Genomic DNA, 16,956 nt, shown 5'->3' with positions numbered 1-16,956 from the left:
CATCCTTCAGAAACTGAAATATCTGGGTGGAAAGACCCATTCATGTATGGATCCACTTTACCCCAGATGTGGCCAGTATGAAAAGCTCTCCATGAGTTTTGAAAAGCACTTTAGTGTAGGAGAAAAATTGTGGACTAAAATTGTAGTCTTTCTGACTTACATTACTTACATGTCAAGTAAGTCACTTAATTTCACCAGTTAGTTTTTTAAACAAAAGATGAGGTAAACACCTCATCTTTTGTCTCTCCCCAGAGTAAGATCAATGAATTAAATTATCTCCTTACATTCCCAGTGTGAATTTGTGATTCTGTGATATCGGCAAGATTTGGTCCCAATAAACACAGCAAAAGCTTTTCTATTTTAATCCATCTGTACTTGAGCCTATCTAGCATGCTCACCATCTTTTTATAGTCTTGTTTTCCTTAATCCTATGAACTCTTGGATGTTTTGATCACTGATTTTAAAAAAGTGATGAAATGCAATCTCTTTTCATGTGAGCTGTAGTGAACTTAGTTCATCTGCTGCACTTTCCAAGTCATTGTGATTTATTTGTTGCTCTATTGTTTGCATTCTTGTATAGGTACAGTAAGTATGCTGGGAAGGTTTGTCTTGCTGCTGTTACAGCAGCTTTTGTATGAGAATGATTCATGTCCAAGGCCTTTAGTGTGCATTGCTATGGAAACTTCAGGGCACAGGCCTCTCATTACCCCCTTGGCAGAATTCTTGACAATAATTTCTCTTGTACCTGGAAGTCAGGAGTGATATTTACTCATCGATGGGCTGAATTTTTATCATCGTACATTTAGTAGACATCTTGTGCAAACAGGGGTTTTAATTCCAAATACATAAAACTTCCCTGATGTCTTGAGCAATAATTTTGGGGTACTTAAGCTAATGCGCAGACACTGAATAGTCTTTACTCTTTGTTTTTATGTCCAGAGATGGGCCAGATCAAGAGTCTGAATCACTTGAGAAACTTTCCTATTTGTTCTTCATTATTATCCAGGGAGGCAGGTTCCTCAGTCTGGGGTTGTGTTGTGATTTTTCAGATAGTTAGGCAGAGATGGGATGAAGAAGAACAGGTGATTGGAAAAGGTGAGAAGTTGCTTTTGTGATGGCTGTGTTGGCTTGTGGTCATTTCAGACTGCCCATGACAGGTAGGTTGTGTCGAGGGGAATGCTCTGCACTGTACCTGGAGACACCTTTGGTTCCTAGTTTGGGTCTTCATTGAACAAAGTGAGTTCAGATTCTTACTGCTCAACACAGAGGGCAAAAAGAATCACCAGACTTCGCCTGAGGTTTCCTTCTGCAGGTTTGGAAGGACTGTTATCCAGAAACTGCTTGTCTTTTGGTGATAAGGAAGAGCTGAAACATGAAAACCCATGCTTTTGTTGGCTGGGTGATTTTCTTGAGTGGAAATGCAAAAGAAAAAAAGCCCCACAAAGTACATAATAGGAGAACAGGCAGATAGCAGAGACCTTGTAGGGTCCACAGAGACAGGTGAGCTTGGACCTGGAGGGACAGGGGCAAAGAGCTTGACCTGCAGCTGCTGATTCAGAGCAAAGAGCTTCCAAGTGTCTTCAGTGTGGCACCATTACTGTTGTTGTGGCAGCTTTGATTAGCTGGTTACCATCTTCCCTAGCTGCGAATGAAGTGGGTCTCTGTTTCCTTGGGAATACAGAAGTTATTCATTTTTTCCCAGAAGAGGGGAGAGTGCTGCTTGGAAGGCCAGCTCTGAGTGCTGTGGTGTATTTTGCATGGTTACTGCTGGGAGTGGTGGTGTGTCACAGCGGCTGGGCATCCCTGGAATTGTTCTGTAGGTAAAGGTCTATGGAGCAGTCTGTGCCAGGCTGGACAGCTCTGCTGGGATTGTTGTCTGGACAATGCTCTCACTGTGAGGCTGTAGGGCGGACACACAGAATATGTTATGGAACAGTGCTTGCTGTGTCTCTGGCTTGGCATGCCTTAGCAGGCTCTGTGTTGTGAGCACTTGCCCATGAAGCTGCCAGAAATAGATGCCTTATGGCAGAGAATTTAGGAAAACTGATCTCAGCCATGTAAAGATACAGGTTCAGAGTGAGATCTCAGGTTATAGAGGAAGCAATTGGGAAGTCACTTCTCAGTAGCTGGCTGAGAAAGCGGTCTTAAGGCGCCGGTGTGCTTGGTTTTATTAAGTACTAGGGTGTAATAATTACTTACTTGTTAGTTAACTTAAGTAAGAATCTGATAGCTTTATTGATAGTAATTCTTCAACCAGCTTCCTTACATGGATGTTGAATTTCAGGTGTGGTAGTGCAAGAATCTTGAAAAATGTACTTCCTTGGGAAAACCCATGCTGTCTTTGTGTTTTGAGCAGTGTTCTGCACATATGCTAGAGTTTGGAAATAAGTTGGGAGTTGTTCTTGTAACATGACATGCAGGTGAACTGCACTGAAGTCAGTCTTCAAAAGAGCCTTTAGCATGGCCTTATCCAGTATTAATTTTCAGATTGAGGATGAAAAATAATATTTTCTTTGTAGATTGTCATGTTGTAAGTACTGAGAATTGGATCTAAAATCAGTACTTAAGTCAAGCGATAACTGCGCACAAACTTGTTACAGGCATTTTCTGTGCATAGGTTTCCATTACTTGTTCCAAGATTGAAGAGTTTTACGGAAATACCTTGTTAGAAGGAAGCTGGTTTCATTTTTATATGTGCAGTGGAAGGCTGCTTAACTGTGACTGCAGCTTCTGAAAACTGTCATTGGTGTGGGTTCTGGTTTTGGCTGATGCCATTTGAGAAGAACATGGCACTGATGCTGTTGGGCTGTGAGAGCATATGAACCTGCATACTTGAAATATGCCCATAGGAGAATCCCACTGTGTGCATGTGGAATCTGTTGGGCTTGTAGAAGGTTATTTAAATTTCAGTTAAAATTACAAATTGGTTTGCAAGACACTGTCATTTTGAATACTATTAAAAACTGGAAGTAATCTTACTTTTTGATTCTTTCATGTGATAGTCATTTACTTATTACCTCTAACTAGATTAATGTGTTCGGAGGTTTTTATTTGGGATCAAGGATTTTTAGTCTCTTAACGAGCTGTCCATCCAGTCAGCGGTTAGGATTTTGGGAAGCAGTTCTGGTTTCAGGTCTTGTGCAATACCTTAAATAATGTAGGGAAATTTAATGTTCAAAAGATGCAAGGTTTTATTACAATGAGATTCACTTTGACATTGTAAAATTAATCTTCAAGTTTGCTTGTGGGTTACTTGTGTTGGAAACTTTGCATGGAATTTGGACATGCCTGAGCTGCTCTCTTGGTTCAGCCTGTCACACTCTCTGTGTTTTGCCTTGTTCTTTTTCCAGCTGCCTGAGGAAGAAGGAAAGTGTGACTGTATCTCCCTGGCCCTGTTTTTGGAATATCAGTGAATATGAATTTCCCCAGACCATTACCCCGGTAGCAACTCGGGGCTTTTAGGTTGTCCTGTTCCAAGATCTCTGTGAGGGGTGGTCAGGAAACATCTCTGGTCTGTGATGAGTTTCTAATTGCTCTGTAGCCCATCACTTGTGCAGGATGGAAGGACTTTAATTCTCATTTCTGCCTTGCACAGAATCAGCAGGTTGCAGTCCTGAGCACCACTGCAGCCTGTCAGCAGGGCTGGGATGTGCTAGATCATTGTTTACCATGGGCTTGCATTTCTTCAGTTTCTTTCATCAAACCAGAGGGCTCTCAGTTTTAATACAAAACTTATGGATTATGCACAGGGCTGATGCGTGGTCCATATATCATCTCAATTTTATCTGTTTTATGAATCTTTCTAACATTTACAGTGTTGTTTTGACTAATGTATAAAATTAAGACAGAATGGCATTTTAATTATCATAGCCTCCAGTGTTGTCACTGAATGAAGAATTATGTAGAAAACATTGTTCATCTCAAACGTATTTGCTGATTTGTGAAGATAAAATTTTATGAACATAAGTTAATAAAATTCAATGCATAACCCTGGCCTTGTTTAATCCATTCTGAAATTCCATTCATTTTATTTTTCTCATAGATGTGGAGTTTCTGAGTATTCTTTTAATAGACAAGTTCCACTATTTATTCTCAAATCCAAACAATACAAAGTTTTCCTTTCCCTTTGTGCAAGGCTGGATGAGGGAATGCTTCCCTCTGAAATCAGAGTTAGAAACAGGACATAAACCCAGTGTGATTGTCCTCAGGCTGTTTCCTTTGGTGCAAGTTTAGCTGTAACCATGGCATGAAAATAATGTGCTGTGAGCTGTACTGTGTATAACCTGAACATTTATATGTGCACTGGTTGTAAGTGCTGAGTTGTTATGTTGCATGTATTAGCAATTCACTACATTGATCTTCATGGATGCTTTTTAGGCCTCTGTTCCACAGCCTGGTAACTGAAGGTCATACATACAAAGAAAATACAATACTTAAAGCTTAAGATTGTCTTTATGTGTTGGCCAGCATTATGAGCAAATAAAATACCTGTTTTTCACTTTTAATGTGGAGCTATGTGGAAGTTATTCATGGTAATTAACCAAAGCAGTTTCTGATTTCTTAAAAGCTTACTGCACAAGTACATAATTCCATCTAGAAGAGGCAGTCTTTTTGTCAGTGATATTTAATATTGAGTATCTGTAGTAGAAGATTCACATTTGTGTTTATATATTAAAAGAAAATATTCTAAATTGTGTATCTAGTGGTTTGGTAATTATCTCTAAATTGCTTTTGAATTGGGAATGGGATGAGTGTTTCTTTAACTGTCTCGTATCTTCAGTTTTTATTTGCTCAGTGGTACTTAATTTGGAACAATCATGTAATTCAATTATCTTTGTTCCGTATCCATAGCCTTGCTGAAATTAGGCTTTTTGGTTGGTTTCAGAAATATTCAGTAATGTCTTTTGTAGGATAAGACTAATGCAATTAACACTGTGTATTATTCTTGTTCTTTTCCATCACTTTAGCACAAGTTATGGAAAACCTGTTGGGAGTTGCAGAGTGACTCCCAGAGCCTCTCCTTGCCTGCTGAGCCCCTGCCAGCACAGTGGCCTCTGCTGCATTAATGTTCACATTTCCATGCTTTAAACACAGAGTGCTACATTAGGAAGTCAGATAAAGCTGGGTTTAAGCTTCCTGCTGAAATGTCCATCAGTAATCCTGCACTGAGTGATCTGCAAGATGGAATAGGGAAGTGATTGTGTGTGGTTTAATAAATGCTTGTTGCTGCTTGTTCTGAGGTTTGGGTTTTGGTTTTTGGGGGGTTTCTTTTGTTTGTTTGGGGCTTTTCCCCCCAGCTAAGTGAGCCTTAGCTGCCATACTGCCACTCTGAAGATGTAAGAAGGGTTATGGAAAACAGGTTACTGTTATTGACGTGCAGGTTTTGCAGTAGCTGCAATTGAAGTAATTTTAATGAGTTTGAGGAAAAAAACCATGAATCTGGTGAGTTCAGAATAAATTACCACAAGGCTTTTGAGTTGTCCTTTGGTGGCTCTGCAGGTTTTTCATGCTGCAGCCTTGAGTATAATAAGTTAATTCACAAGCTACAGGTTTTGTGTTCTAGATGAGACAAGAACTTCAGAGGGAGCTGCCGTGATTTGTCACCCGGTTCTGTATTTGTATGAAAATAAGACAAAGAATTAGTAAATGGCACTGGAGAAATGGACACTCACAATGACAAACCTGCCTTCTTTTTGCCAATTCCAGGGCATATTCCCTTGTGGATTCCAGTCAAGTGTCTACCTTCCTGATTTCTATTCTCCTCATAGTCTACGGCAGTTTCAGGTAAGATTTTCTTTTTAAGGTTCTGCACAGTTTTTATTTTTCCAGTAAAAATATTCCAAGTGACTGAATACAGTTTATGCCTATTTGTTTCATTGTATCTTTGTCAGACATAGCCAACATAAAAAAAAAATATTTGCTTCTGAGAAGGAAATGGAAAAGGAAGAAATAACAGCGAGCTGGGGTGTCTGAAAGATGCAGTTGTTTGTCATGGTAAAAGCACATATAAGATAACTTCAGTCAGTCCTTGAGGACAGCTCTGTAAGATCATATTTTAGAGAGTAAAAAAGGATTGTCGAGACAGATAGAAGGTAATGTTCTCGATAGCAGAGTTTTGTATACATTAGCCAGTGGTGGTAGATGGCAAATGCTCTCCTGTGGTTTCAAAGCTGTCCTGTAGGACAGCGATCCCCGGGTCCCACTGCTGTGTGCTCGAGTGTCAGTAACAGCTTCATGGAGAAGTGGGAAACACTGTCAGTGTTGAATTCCAGCAAAGCATCTGAGAACTGCTGCAGGATGAGTTTGAGTCTTCAGAAATCAAATTTGCCTCATTTTAGGAGACTTGAGTATAATTTAGAGAGAACACAATATCCTTTCAGACTTGCATGCTGTATTATACAGTTAGTTTTATTGTAGTGGCACCTAAGGAATGAGCCTTGTACTGACATACTAAAACAAAATAATCACAAAATGAAAGTGTTTTTTTTTAAACTTAAATACAGCATGGTTTTCTTTCTGCCTCTTGAAGAACATTGTTTCATTTCACAGCTCTGTGATAAAAGGCCTTATACTCACTACAGTCTCTGAACTGCTATGACTACTCCTGAAGCAGATGATAGCTGTGCTCATCCATATGATGTAAGCTGCAGCTGTTTTAGGATAAGAGGTTTTATATCACTGCTGTAAGTTAATAAAGTCATATAATGAAAGAGACAATTTTTTTTGCAAGAGCTGTCTGTTGTTGTTAGCAAGTGTTAGGTAACAGCACTGCTGGTGAAATTAAAATAGAAGTCTTTAGGAAAACAAAATCTAGAGATGATCAGAATAAAAAAATTAATCAAAGGTTGGATTTGTTTAGTTTTTTCTTCATGTTTGGAGTCAGATTAGCATATAGTTGAGGGACTAATTAAATTTTTAACTATTTGAATTTATGCTGTTGTGTAAAAAGGAGCTATGAATCGGGCTGCAAGCAGCAATAGCATTTATTAAAATTCAATTATGAAAACATAGTGCAATATAAAACACCAGGAGTGTGTGAACTTCAACTGCTTGTCTTTCTTGGAGATCCTTGCCCTTCAAAATTTTCCCCTGCTGTTTGCCATCCTCTTCCTATTGGTACCTACACATGCTCTTAGCATGTTGTCCTATACTTCACATTTAAAACTCCTCACCTAGCAAGGACTGCGAACTCCAGAGCAATCTGACTCACTGGATGGAGTAGTGGGATGGTGATGGATACAAATCCATTGAGGAAATGTCCTGTTTTAGCCTTTTGCCTTTGCGTGTATCCTGAAGACCCCACGACGTGAGTTACAGAGCAAAATAGGGTCCCAGAGTTTTAAAATTACTCTCCTAATTAATCTCCTATATGTGGTTTCTTTAGCAGGTGTCTGAGCTGAAACCCACAGTTACGTTGGGGACTTGGACAAACTGATTCTCTTTGATCAGTGAGTGAGGTTAAAAACAGTTTTGTACAGAAAATGGTGCAGTAGTGCTAACAAACAGGTCTGAAATACAATTAAGTTATTTAAGACATTGAAGTGTGGTACTAAGTTACAAAATGATATTCATCTGGAAATTCTTAAAGCAGTAAAATGAAAACTTCTGGCAAAGCAGATGAATTTTCTTAGAAAACTGATGTGCTGGAAAGATAAAAGTTACAGCTTAGGGTACTCATTCTCATCTGTCAGCAGTGGTGTGTTCATCTGGATTTGAGTGCTCGTCTCCTGCAGAGCTGTTGTAAGACAAAAAGAAAATAGCACTCCTCATTTAACCTTTGTGTTGCAGAAGGTGGGTTTGCTTTCTGTTTTTCAACTGAAAAGAAGCAGGTAGAGTTGTTGCAATATTCCTGGCAAGTGGCTGAAACAGAAGTGCAGTAATAGGATCAGAAAGAATTGGGTGTGTGAGTCATTAGGATAAAATCCACGTGTGTGGTGGATCTAATCTAAGGCAGGCAGCGTCAGGGGAACAAAGGAAAGCCTCGGTCCACTGTCCTTATTAATAGAAGTAGCATTTGTCCAAAACAAATGAAAAAATCCTAAACCCCCAGTATACTCAGAAGAATGTGTAATAAATTGTGGGTAAAGCCCAGAACCAGAACAAAGTGCAGCGACAGAGTTGAGTTCCCCTTCCCCGACTGTGCATGAACGAGCATTTCCTGCCTACGTTTGTGCCGGGTCAGGAGTTTTAGCTTCCAGCCCTTCTGAACGGCTCTCTCATGTACAGTCTGACTGCTCTCACTCCTTGAACTTGACATACTTTTATTACTGCCTGCCAAAGGGGCAAGTCTAATCCTTTAAACCGTTACGAGCTGTAAACTGGAGCACGCAAGTAGATGTGTTAGTTGTGGATTTTTAAAGAGGTGAGCTCAGCTTGAAACAGGTTGTCTCTGAGGGCAAGATAACCACCTTCTTGTCAAAATGCTTCTCTGCGACGTTAATGTTGGGGTTACTTTGCAGGTAACAGCTAAATCTTTTTCTATCCCATCACATCCCCAGACATGGGCTCTCAGCTTATGTAAAGCCAGATTTAACCCAGAATCTACCTGTTCAAATACCTGCTTTTGAGCCAAACCAAGAACTGTGGGATGACCCTGGGGCCTTCTCTCTCTAGGCTTAAGTGTGGGTGTGAATAGAAAACAGCTCACATGGTGAACCATCATGTGAACATGGTGTGCTGAGGGCTGTTGGCTTTCCAGTGTGGTATTCCTGTGCTCCCAGAGCTCTCGCGTGGGTGCCTGTCCTCACTGGTAGAGCAAGAAGGAACATCTCAATAAATTGTGTCTGCAGGTGCCTCTATAGATAGAGCCTAGTGTTCCTGTTTTCTCCGTTGCTTGATAAGAACATCTGCAGGGTTTCCCCGAAGCATTTCTGCAGTGGAGTGAACCGTAGTTGAACCTGAACTTTGCAGGCAGTGCCATGCCAGCAGCTTACTCATTCCTTTGGCCTCAGCCTAACCCTCCCGAGGGGCTCCCTGTGAGAGGGTGACTTTGCTTTGAAACCCTGCACTGGAAATGCAAGCAGCTGGAGCTCTGAGGACCGCAGCAGAAACAATGGAGCAGCTCAGTGCCCCAGGGGAGATGCTGACTCAACACTCCCTTTGGGAGCCCAGGAGAAACTTGAACAAAACAGCGAATGTTTCCCTGCTTGCCATTTCTCTACAGCCCAGTAGTTTTATCTTGGTTTACAGTATGGTTTTTAACTTTCTTGGAAGGTGTTTTAGTGATAGCTTCTCAGGTTTTTTTATTATGTTAGTGATAATTTGTAGCAGAGGAAGAGCCAAATCATAAAACAGTTGGAAGTTATTCAGAGGTTGGCTTGGAAGAGCAGCTGTGTTGTTAAGTGAAAGTAATTTCCTAATTTATGCATATTTTGTTTGGAGGCAGGGATATTTATAGGTAATAATAATTGCTGACACTATGGCAGTGAAAAGAGAGGGGCTGAGGTTGTTTATGAACAGTAGATCTGATAGGTTTTATTTCCAGTTTTCTCTGCTGATAGAAATCCCTTAAGTTACGAGTTGCCGGATGCCACTGGGAGAATGATGGTGTGAGGTTCTTGCTAAACTGTGCTAATTCAGAGGGGAAGAAAACACTGCACTGAGAAAAGAATCATCTTGTTTGTCTGAATCTTGGACCAAGTCCTGGAGGGCTGTCAGCCTCCTCCCAGATTTTTATAGCTTGAGAGGAAAACTATAAAGCTACAATGCATAATGGGGAAAAATGGCAAATGAATGGTGGAGGCACTCCAAACAAAAGGCAGAGCAGAGAGATCTTTAGAAGAACAAGCTAAGAACAACAGATTAATTTGTTAGAATTTTAGTGTTCTGAACTGCCTCTTTGTGTTTTCCATAACTCTTTAGCTGATGATCCATGATCTGTGTAGAAGCACTGTGGGTCTGAGGTGGAAGCTTCCTCATGTTTTGCCTGAGACCAAAAGCTGCTTTAATCTCATAACACTGTTGGGGGGCATTTGCTTAATAGAAGCAAAGGAAGCAAACCAGTTCTGTGCTGGAAGAGCCTTTTTCTTGGCTTTGTTTTATGGAGTGAAGCTGCTCAACCCCTGTGTCTTTAATACACCACATGTGTCTTGATCCTATAGACCTGATTGTGCCTAATTCCAGATTCTGGGGCTGCAGCACAGACTTGCTCACCTGTGCATTGCAGTAAATGATCAATGCACTGCAGTAAAATATCTGTGACACCTCTAGAATAGTTTAGAAGACCATGGTGTGTTTATTACTGGTCTGATAAATGAATAGAATTTGTTTAATTTGTGTAACTCAGTTCAGCTAAACTTGAAAAGAAGTTTAATGCCTGCTGACCTGGAAGTTTTATTGAAATACTTGGATGCTGCTGTAAGCTTAAGACAGGAGCTGTACAGTGGGAGATGCACAGTGCTTCTGGTGGTTCTCTGTAGCTTGTTTGAATAAATCAATACGCAGCTAAGTCATGGATACCGTACATGCATCAGTGAGAAACTGTTGTGGTAAACTTGATTGCTGGTATTTCTTTGTTAAAAAGCACATTGAATTTAACAATAGAAATCATTGCTGGTCAAAAAAGACCTTAAGTGGAATTCCCCCTTTTCAGAAAGTTAAGCCAAATGTGTTAGAATATAATTTGGAAGTTGTATCAAAGTGAAGGACTGTGGCAAAAGGGGTAGAATAATGTCCTAAATTGGAACTTCTAAAAAGTGTTTATATCAACATGAAAAGATGAATCGGTAAAAGCTGAGCTGTCTACTCAGGGGAGTGTTGTCAGCTCCTATGGATTCATAAAAGTGTATTAATTTGTACTATTTATTCAGAGCTTCCTCTGGTCATCTGTGTGCATGTAAAATATATATCTGGTTATTTTCTAGGCTTTGCTGAAATTTTTTCAGTGAAGTAAGACCTTACATTAAGCAGACACTTAAAAGCTGTTTTGGGTCATTCATAAGAACATTTCAAGAAAGGAAATATTATTGTCTTAAAAATGAAACCTGACAGTCAAATTTGAAAGAAAAAGAACAAAAATGAGAACTTGGAAAGAGTTCAAATTCACAAGAGAATTGAAATGTTTATTGTGCTTCCATCATGTTGTACACTTCCCAGAAATCAGGTAACAACAAGCAGCAGCACAGATATTCAACACTTCCCAATGCAGACACTGTGGTGACTGATCTCACTGTCAGAATCTGGGATGTGGAGCCTCATTTGGAACCAAGCGCTGCAGTTATTTTAATTTCCCACTGTGTCTGGTGTTGTTTCTAATAACCAGCATTACAGGGCTTTTCCAGGGGGAGGGTGCTGTGGCAGTGGGAATGAGACTGCAGCTGATGAGCCGAAACTGGAGTTTGGAACTCATCTGTCACGTTTGCCTTGTTCCCTGCAGGTCTCTGAACATGGACTTTGAGAATCAAGACAAAGAGAAAGACAACAGCAGCGCTGCTGGGTCTTTTAATGGCAACAGCACCAATAACAGTAAGGGTCAGCTTTACTCCTTACCCTTTCTGCTTCAGCTCAGTGCTGCACCTCCTGCTTCACCTGTGTGTGTGTCTGAGCTGCTGCATTGCAGATTCACCTGACCCCAGGCTGTGTCTGGGCCCTCCCCACCTCGCTGTGCTCGGACACTGCTGTCCACGGCTGGCTCACGCCCGTGGAAGCTGGATTTAAAGCGTCAACATAACATTCCCATCATGCATAAAAATTGCATGTGGCACAATTTGTCAGGTTTGACTGGAAATGGAAACAGCTTTACTTTGAAAAAAGCCACCCCACAGTTAGGAGAAGGGAGTGTAATTCCTTTTTGGCTGGAGCTCATTGCTATGGCATGTTGGCCAGTCTGTAAGCAGGGAGTGATTGCAGGGTGCACTGACAAATCCCTAAGGGGGATTCACCTCATCCGTAGAGAAACTGAAGTAGAGAGTTCACATGGCTCTGGGCAACTCATTTATAATGGACAACAAAGTATGTGTCTGCACACTGTCTATTCAGAGTGAGATTAACATGTCAGCTCCTGCATGGTGACTGTCCCTTCTGTGATCTATAAATAGATTGCAGGCAGCTTGGCCATCTGACATGCACAGTTTTGCAGGTAAAAATATGGAACCAATCAGTTGAGTGGAACACAGTGTGCACAGTGTGTTGTAAATTCATGCTTGAGTTTAACTGAAGGCAATTTATATTGCCATATTTTGAGAAAAGGCTCTAGAGTGAAATAGTTTCCCAGAATATAGAAGGCAGGAGTGAGAAGCCCTGTGCATGAAACCCTGAATGCTAAGCTTGTTTTGTTTAAAGCAAGAAGTATAGCTTTAAAATGATGAATGAAATAACATACGTTGTATGTGTCTCTTGCTGGTTTTGTCTTTTCTAATGTAGACTCTTGGAATTTAAATAGTTGTCACAGCATTGCCTCTGTTGGCAGCACAGAGCAAAGAGGTTGCTGTGCTTGGTGATACAGCAATGAGCATTTGAGGCTTTTGGCATCTGGGAAGGAAGAGAAGACAGTCCGGGGCTAGGGAACAAGCACATTAAGGAGATTAGCTGTCAAAATGATCAGAAATTAAATGAAGAACTCTGACATTTAATGCTGCAGGCACTAATTCCCAGATGCCAAGGTGGTGTGCAGTGTGTCATTTCTGGGTTTTTGTTTTGTTTGGGTTTTCCCTTGGGAAGTTGAAGGACATGTGAATAAATGTGCTTTCTCAGAGCAGGAGGAATCAGATCTAAGTCACAGATGAGAATTTTTGTGTCATCACTGGACTATCTACATTGCACTTTAATGTACCAGACCTCAGCAATGTAGAAATCCCAAGTGACTGAGTTCTTCTGCTTTTTATTTTTAAAATTTATTGTGCTGCTTATGTTTAAGAGTAATAGATCATGATATGAATTAATAATGAATTAATAAATGACATGACCATGTGCAACTGTAATGACTTCCATGGTTTTTGTTCAGCTTTTCTTTTATGAAAATGGTTGAATATTTATAGCAGATACTAAGTTGTAGTGAGTGTATTTCATGTGTGTTTGAGGTTTTTCAGTGTAATCAGCTACATTGGTAACTGAGTTGTACAGGTAACCTGTTATTTATATGACTTGCCACTCTTCACAGGAAAAAATAAGACACCTTGTCACACAGAAACACAGACACACTATCTGTGTGTGTATTTACTTGACTGCGTATGTCTCACGACCCTAAAGGTTTACTCTTCCAATCCTAGCATTGCTAAAACCCCTTCATACAGCAGCGTTTAATTATTTTAGGATAACACAGTTGATGTCAAGCTGGTTTTTTTTCCATTGGTCACTTACCAAGTGACTACTTCAGATGTTCCCTATTGTTACTTTAGTGCTCTGCAAGTAGAAGTGTGTCCTATATTTCTAATTGGGTTGCTGCTTATGGCTTCTTCCCCTGCCCCAGGAATCAAATTTAAATATAGCTACAGAGACTGGTTAAGTCTTGGAATCTGTGGGGTTAGGTGGACTTCTCAATTTTGCTGGTAATTCTGAAAAGTCAGAAATGCAGTAAAAGTTGTCTTAGTTGTCCCATGATTAATATCCCTGGCAGTCACACTGCATGGGTGAGGTGAGGGAAATACTAAGAATAAAATAATTCAGTATCTCTGCCCTGTTTAACATTACAGCCAGTTATGAAATGCGAGCCTGAATTTGTGTTGGTTTTTAGCAAAAAGGCAATTACAGTGCACTTCACTGACCTGGTGGTTTCATAAACAGGTAAATGACTTGGGTATTTTTTTGAAAACTGCCCTTTATTGTTAGGCTTGATATTATCTCATGATTGCAGCCTGTGATGAAATTTAAGAGCTTGGTGGCCTTCACCCAAGTGGAATTTGAAGCTGTGGCACCCTTTGCATGAGCTGGGTCAGCCTAACACTGGTCAGGCTTTTCACCTTGTGTTCAGAGATTAAGTAAACCGTACATATGCTCTGTTCAACACATTTATGTGTCTCAGTGTAACGTGATTCTAATCCCTAAATAATGTTAATTTTCACAGCTTGTCATTCATTCTATCTATGGCACGAGATCAGACTGAACTTCCAGGTCCTGGGTTGCACCGAGCGGGGCTGTTGCAGTGCACGCTCAGCTGGAGCATTCCTGCGCAGGCAGCTGTGCTGGGCTCAGAGAGCACCGAGTCAGTGCCTGCTGCACCAGCACTGAGAGGCAGCGTGCTGCCAGAGCCCTGCCCCGTGCTGGCCAGGGCCTGTGTCCCTGTGTGGCACCAAAAGCGAGCTCAGTGTCCCCCTCTCTCCTGCAGGTATTCAAACCATCGATTCCACCCAGGCGTTGTTCCTGCCCATCGGCGCGTCCGTGTCTCTCCTAGTTATGTTCTTCTTCTTCGACTCAGTTCAAGTTGTCTTTACAATATGCACAGCAGGTGACTAAGTTTTCTTCTCTTTATAAGACTTGGAATAAACCAGAAAGTACTGATACAATTAAATGTTGTTGGTAAGAATTATGATACACGTCACAGTACATTAAAAAAAAGAATTGTCAGGTTTCACAGTTGTATTTTCATGTCTGTGTAGCTATAAATAGACAGGTATTATTTGAGAAGTATTTTTCACTTAGAGATGTGCTAAACTTACTGAACTTTAAATTGCCAGAGGTCTAAACATGCCCAGATGTGTTATTTTGCATGAAGTTCACTTGTTTATAAATTGGTGCTCAGAACTGTATATGAAGTACTTCATGGGAAATAAGTTTGAAGATCCTGTCCAGAGACTTCTTTCCTACTTTAATTTCGGTTTTGCTTTAATGCGGTTTTTCTGTTTCTGGTCTCACTAACATTTGAATATTAGTCTTTTACACTGCTTGAATTTAGAACAAATTTGAAATTTACCTGCAAATAAGTTGCAGATCCTCTAGTCCTGTTTAGCATTTACATTTTTCTTTTAAATAAATGCCAAGGCATTGCTTTTTGGAAAATTTTTGGCCTATTATCTTTTTGCAATTCTTCAAGAGACCAGCTGCTGTTGAGAGTAGCAAGATTCTTCCTACTGCTGCAGATACACAGCAGCTTCTAAAAATTGTACTCAGTCCACATACTGAGTCTGTGAAGATTTTTAAACTCCTAAATACCTCTCATCCTCTCCTGCTTCACTGCAGGCTTTGCCCTTACGGTTTAACTCCTGAGCTGTGCCAGCCTCTTAAACAGGGCTGATCTTGATGGGTGAAATTTAAATCTGTAGCCTTGAGACTCCTGTCTAATTCTACCTCCTGTAGAGGCCTGTTGAATTCTGCTTTTACAACTTTGACTTATGACATGTATGTTCTTTCCTATTAAAAAAATACTTCAGATAGATTCTACTGTATGCTAGATATGAGGGAAATATATATAAACAAATATATAAGATGTTACAAGGAAAGATTTATGACAAAAGAGGAATTTTAATTTGTTGGAGTCATTGGTTGATTTATTTTTAAAACTACCTTGGATTTTGTAACTTTATTTTAACACTTCTGTGTGTAACTAGGGGATCCTGTATCCCTTGGGGCTTGTTGTAGGTCGCAGGGGACTGGGGGTCAGTGCTCTTGGGTATCTTTATTCTTGAACCTGGTTTTATGGTAGGTTTGTGCTCTTCCTTGGGCTTGCATCAGGAGAGGGACCCTGCTGGAGTTGCAAACGTGGGGCTGTGGAACTTGGTCCCTCTGTCCCTTGAGAGGGACAGACCAAGCTCAGGTCATGCTATTTTACATCCTCTGTAGCTAGTAGGGGCTGATGGGGGGAGTGCTAAATTACAGCTGATGTCTAGTTTCTTAAACCCCTCCCAAATTTCCTCTGACAGAGATTTGCCTTTCAGGGAAGAGTCAGGAGCAAGTGTAGGTGCAGCAAGCAGCCAAGGCCAGGAGCCCGTGCTCGGCGGAGGGCAGAGCCCCAGAGCTGGCATTGCCTGCAGACAGGAGTTAAGCCAAGGGATTCCTGACTGAATGGTTGAGGCTGCAGGGGACGGGAGCCTTGGGGCTGGAAGCCTGAACAGTCAGGAGCCACGCCGGGAGCAGGGAGCAGCTCCTTGTTGCAGTTTAACTCCCACTCTGAACAAACCCAGCGTGGGGACACCGGCACTGGGGCAGGGGGTGCAGGGTTCCCTGCTGGGCAGAGCTGGAGGGGAGGAAAGGAGAGGAGAGATTCCAAGGGCAAAGAGGGCTGAGCCTGAGCTGGGGGAGGCAGGGTAGGGAGCAGGGAGGGCAGGCAGGACTCGGGGCACAGGGGCAGTGTTCTTTGCCAGGCACCTCCACAGAGGTTCTTGGTTCAGTTTGTGCAGAGGTGCCACAATGTTTGTTCTGTCCCTACCGCCTCTGGTTTTCTTCCCCCCTCTGAAATATTGATAGAACTGGGAGTTTTCATGGTGCTGTTTGTATGCAGACACTTTCGAAATTCTCTTTTTAGATTATTCGAGTTCTCCTTTTCTTGTTTTGTTTTGTTTCAAATCTTCCTCCCACCAGAAGGGAAAGATGTGGTTTGACCAAACAAATTTTTCTCTGGTTGGCTTAAACTGTGTAGAGAATGGCTTAAACTGTAAGACAATGTTTGATTCTTTCCCATCATCTTCATTTGAGAAGAGAAGAAAAATCCCTTTTAAAAACCAGCAACAAAAAAGGAATTTTTAAAGGAATAAGTAGAAGACAGCACAAAGATCTGAACTGCAGCTTGCAAAAAGTTCCAAAACTTTGATTTTCATGGCAGTCTGTTCTTGCTGCACAGTTTTGGATGTGTGCTGCTTACATGTCTGTGTCTCCACGCCCTCGTGCTCCATCCTTTTAAACAGTCCTTTAAAAACACTGGAAGGAAAAATGATTATAAATACCAGCAGTTACTAAATGTTTTTACAAATGTGTGGGTGGGATAAGTATGCTGCTTGAAAAAGAAAATGTTTATGGAAATAGTCTGTTTGGATATTTATGTATTTTTATCGTTCTATTTTCAAAAACCTAAAGCACTTTGTATTTTAA

The 16,956-nt window shown here is 41.0% G+C and overlaps 1 protein-coding gene across 5 annotated transcripts in view; it reads left to right on the top strand.

Annotated features, from left to right (window-relative positions):
• The window catches only part of SPPL3 (signal peptide peptidase like 3), a 56,141-nt gene that overhangs the window by 27,206 nt on the left and 11,979 nt on the right, over positions 1-16,956 (top strand). For 3 of the 5 annotated variants that reach the window (XM_068208996.1, XM_068208993.1, XM_068208995.1), the window contains exons 2-4: positions 5,707-5,784; positions 11,375-11,469; positions 14,261-14,380. In XM_068208996.1, coding sequence (XP_068065097.1) covers positions 5,707-5,784; positions 11,375-11,469; positions 14,261-14,380 — 293 coding nt within the window. The remainder of the gene's footprint in view (positions 1-5,706; positions 5,785-11,374; positions 11,470-14,260; positions 14,381-16,956) is intronic. The other 2 variants (XM_068208997.1, XM_068208994.1) reach the window with 1 other exon arrangement.

This window comes from Anomalospiza imberbis, chromosome 18 (genome assembly GCF_031753505.1).
Source record: "Anomalospiza imberbis isolate Cuckoo-Finch-1a 21T00152 chromosome 18, ASM3175350v1, whole genome shotgun sequence".
Taxonomy (NCBI): Eukaryota; Metazoa; Chordata; class Aves; order Passeriformes; family Viduidae; genus Anomalospiza; species Anomalospiza imberbis.
This window is presented reverse-complemented; position numbering and strand designations above follow the sequence as displayed.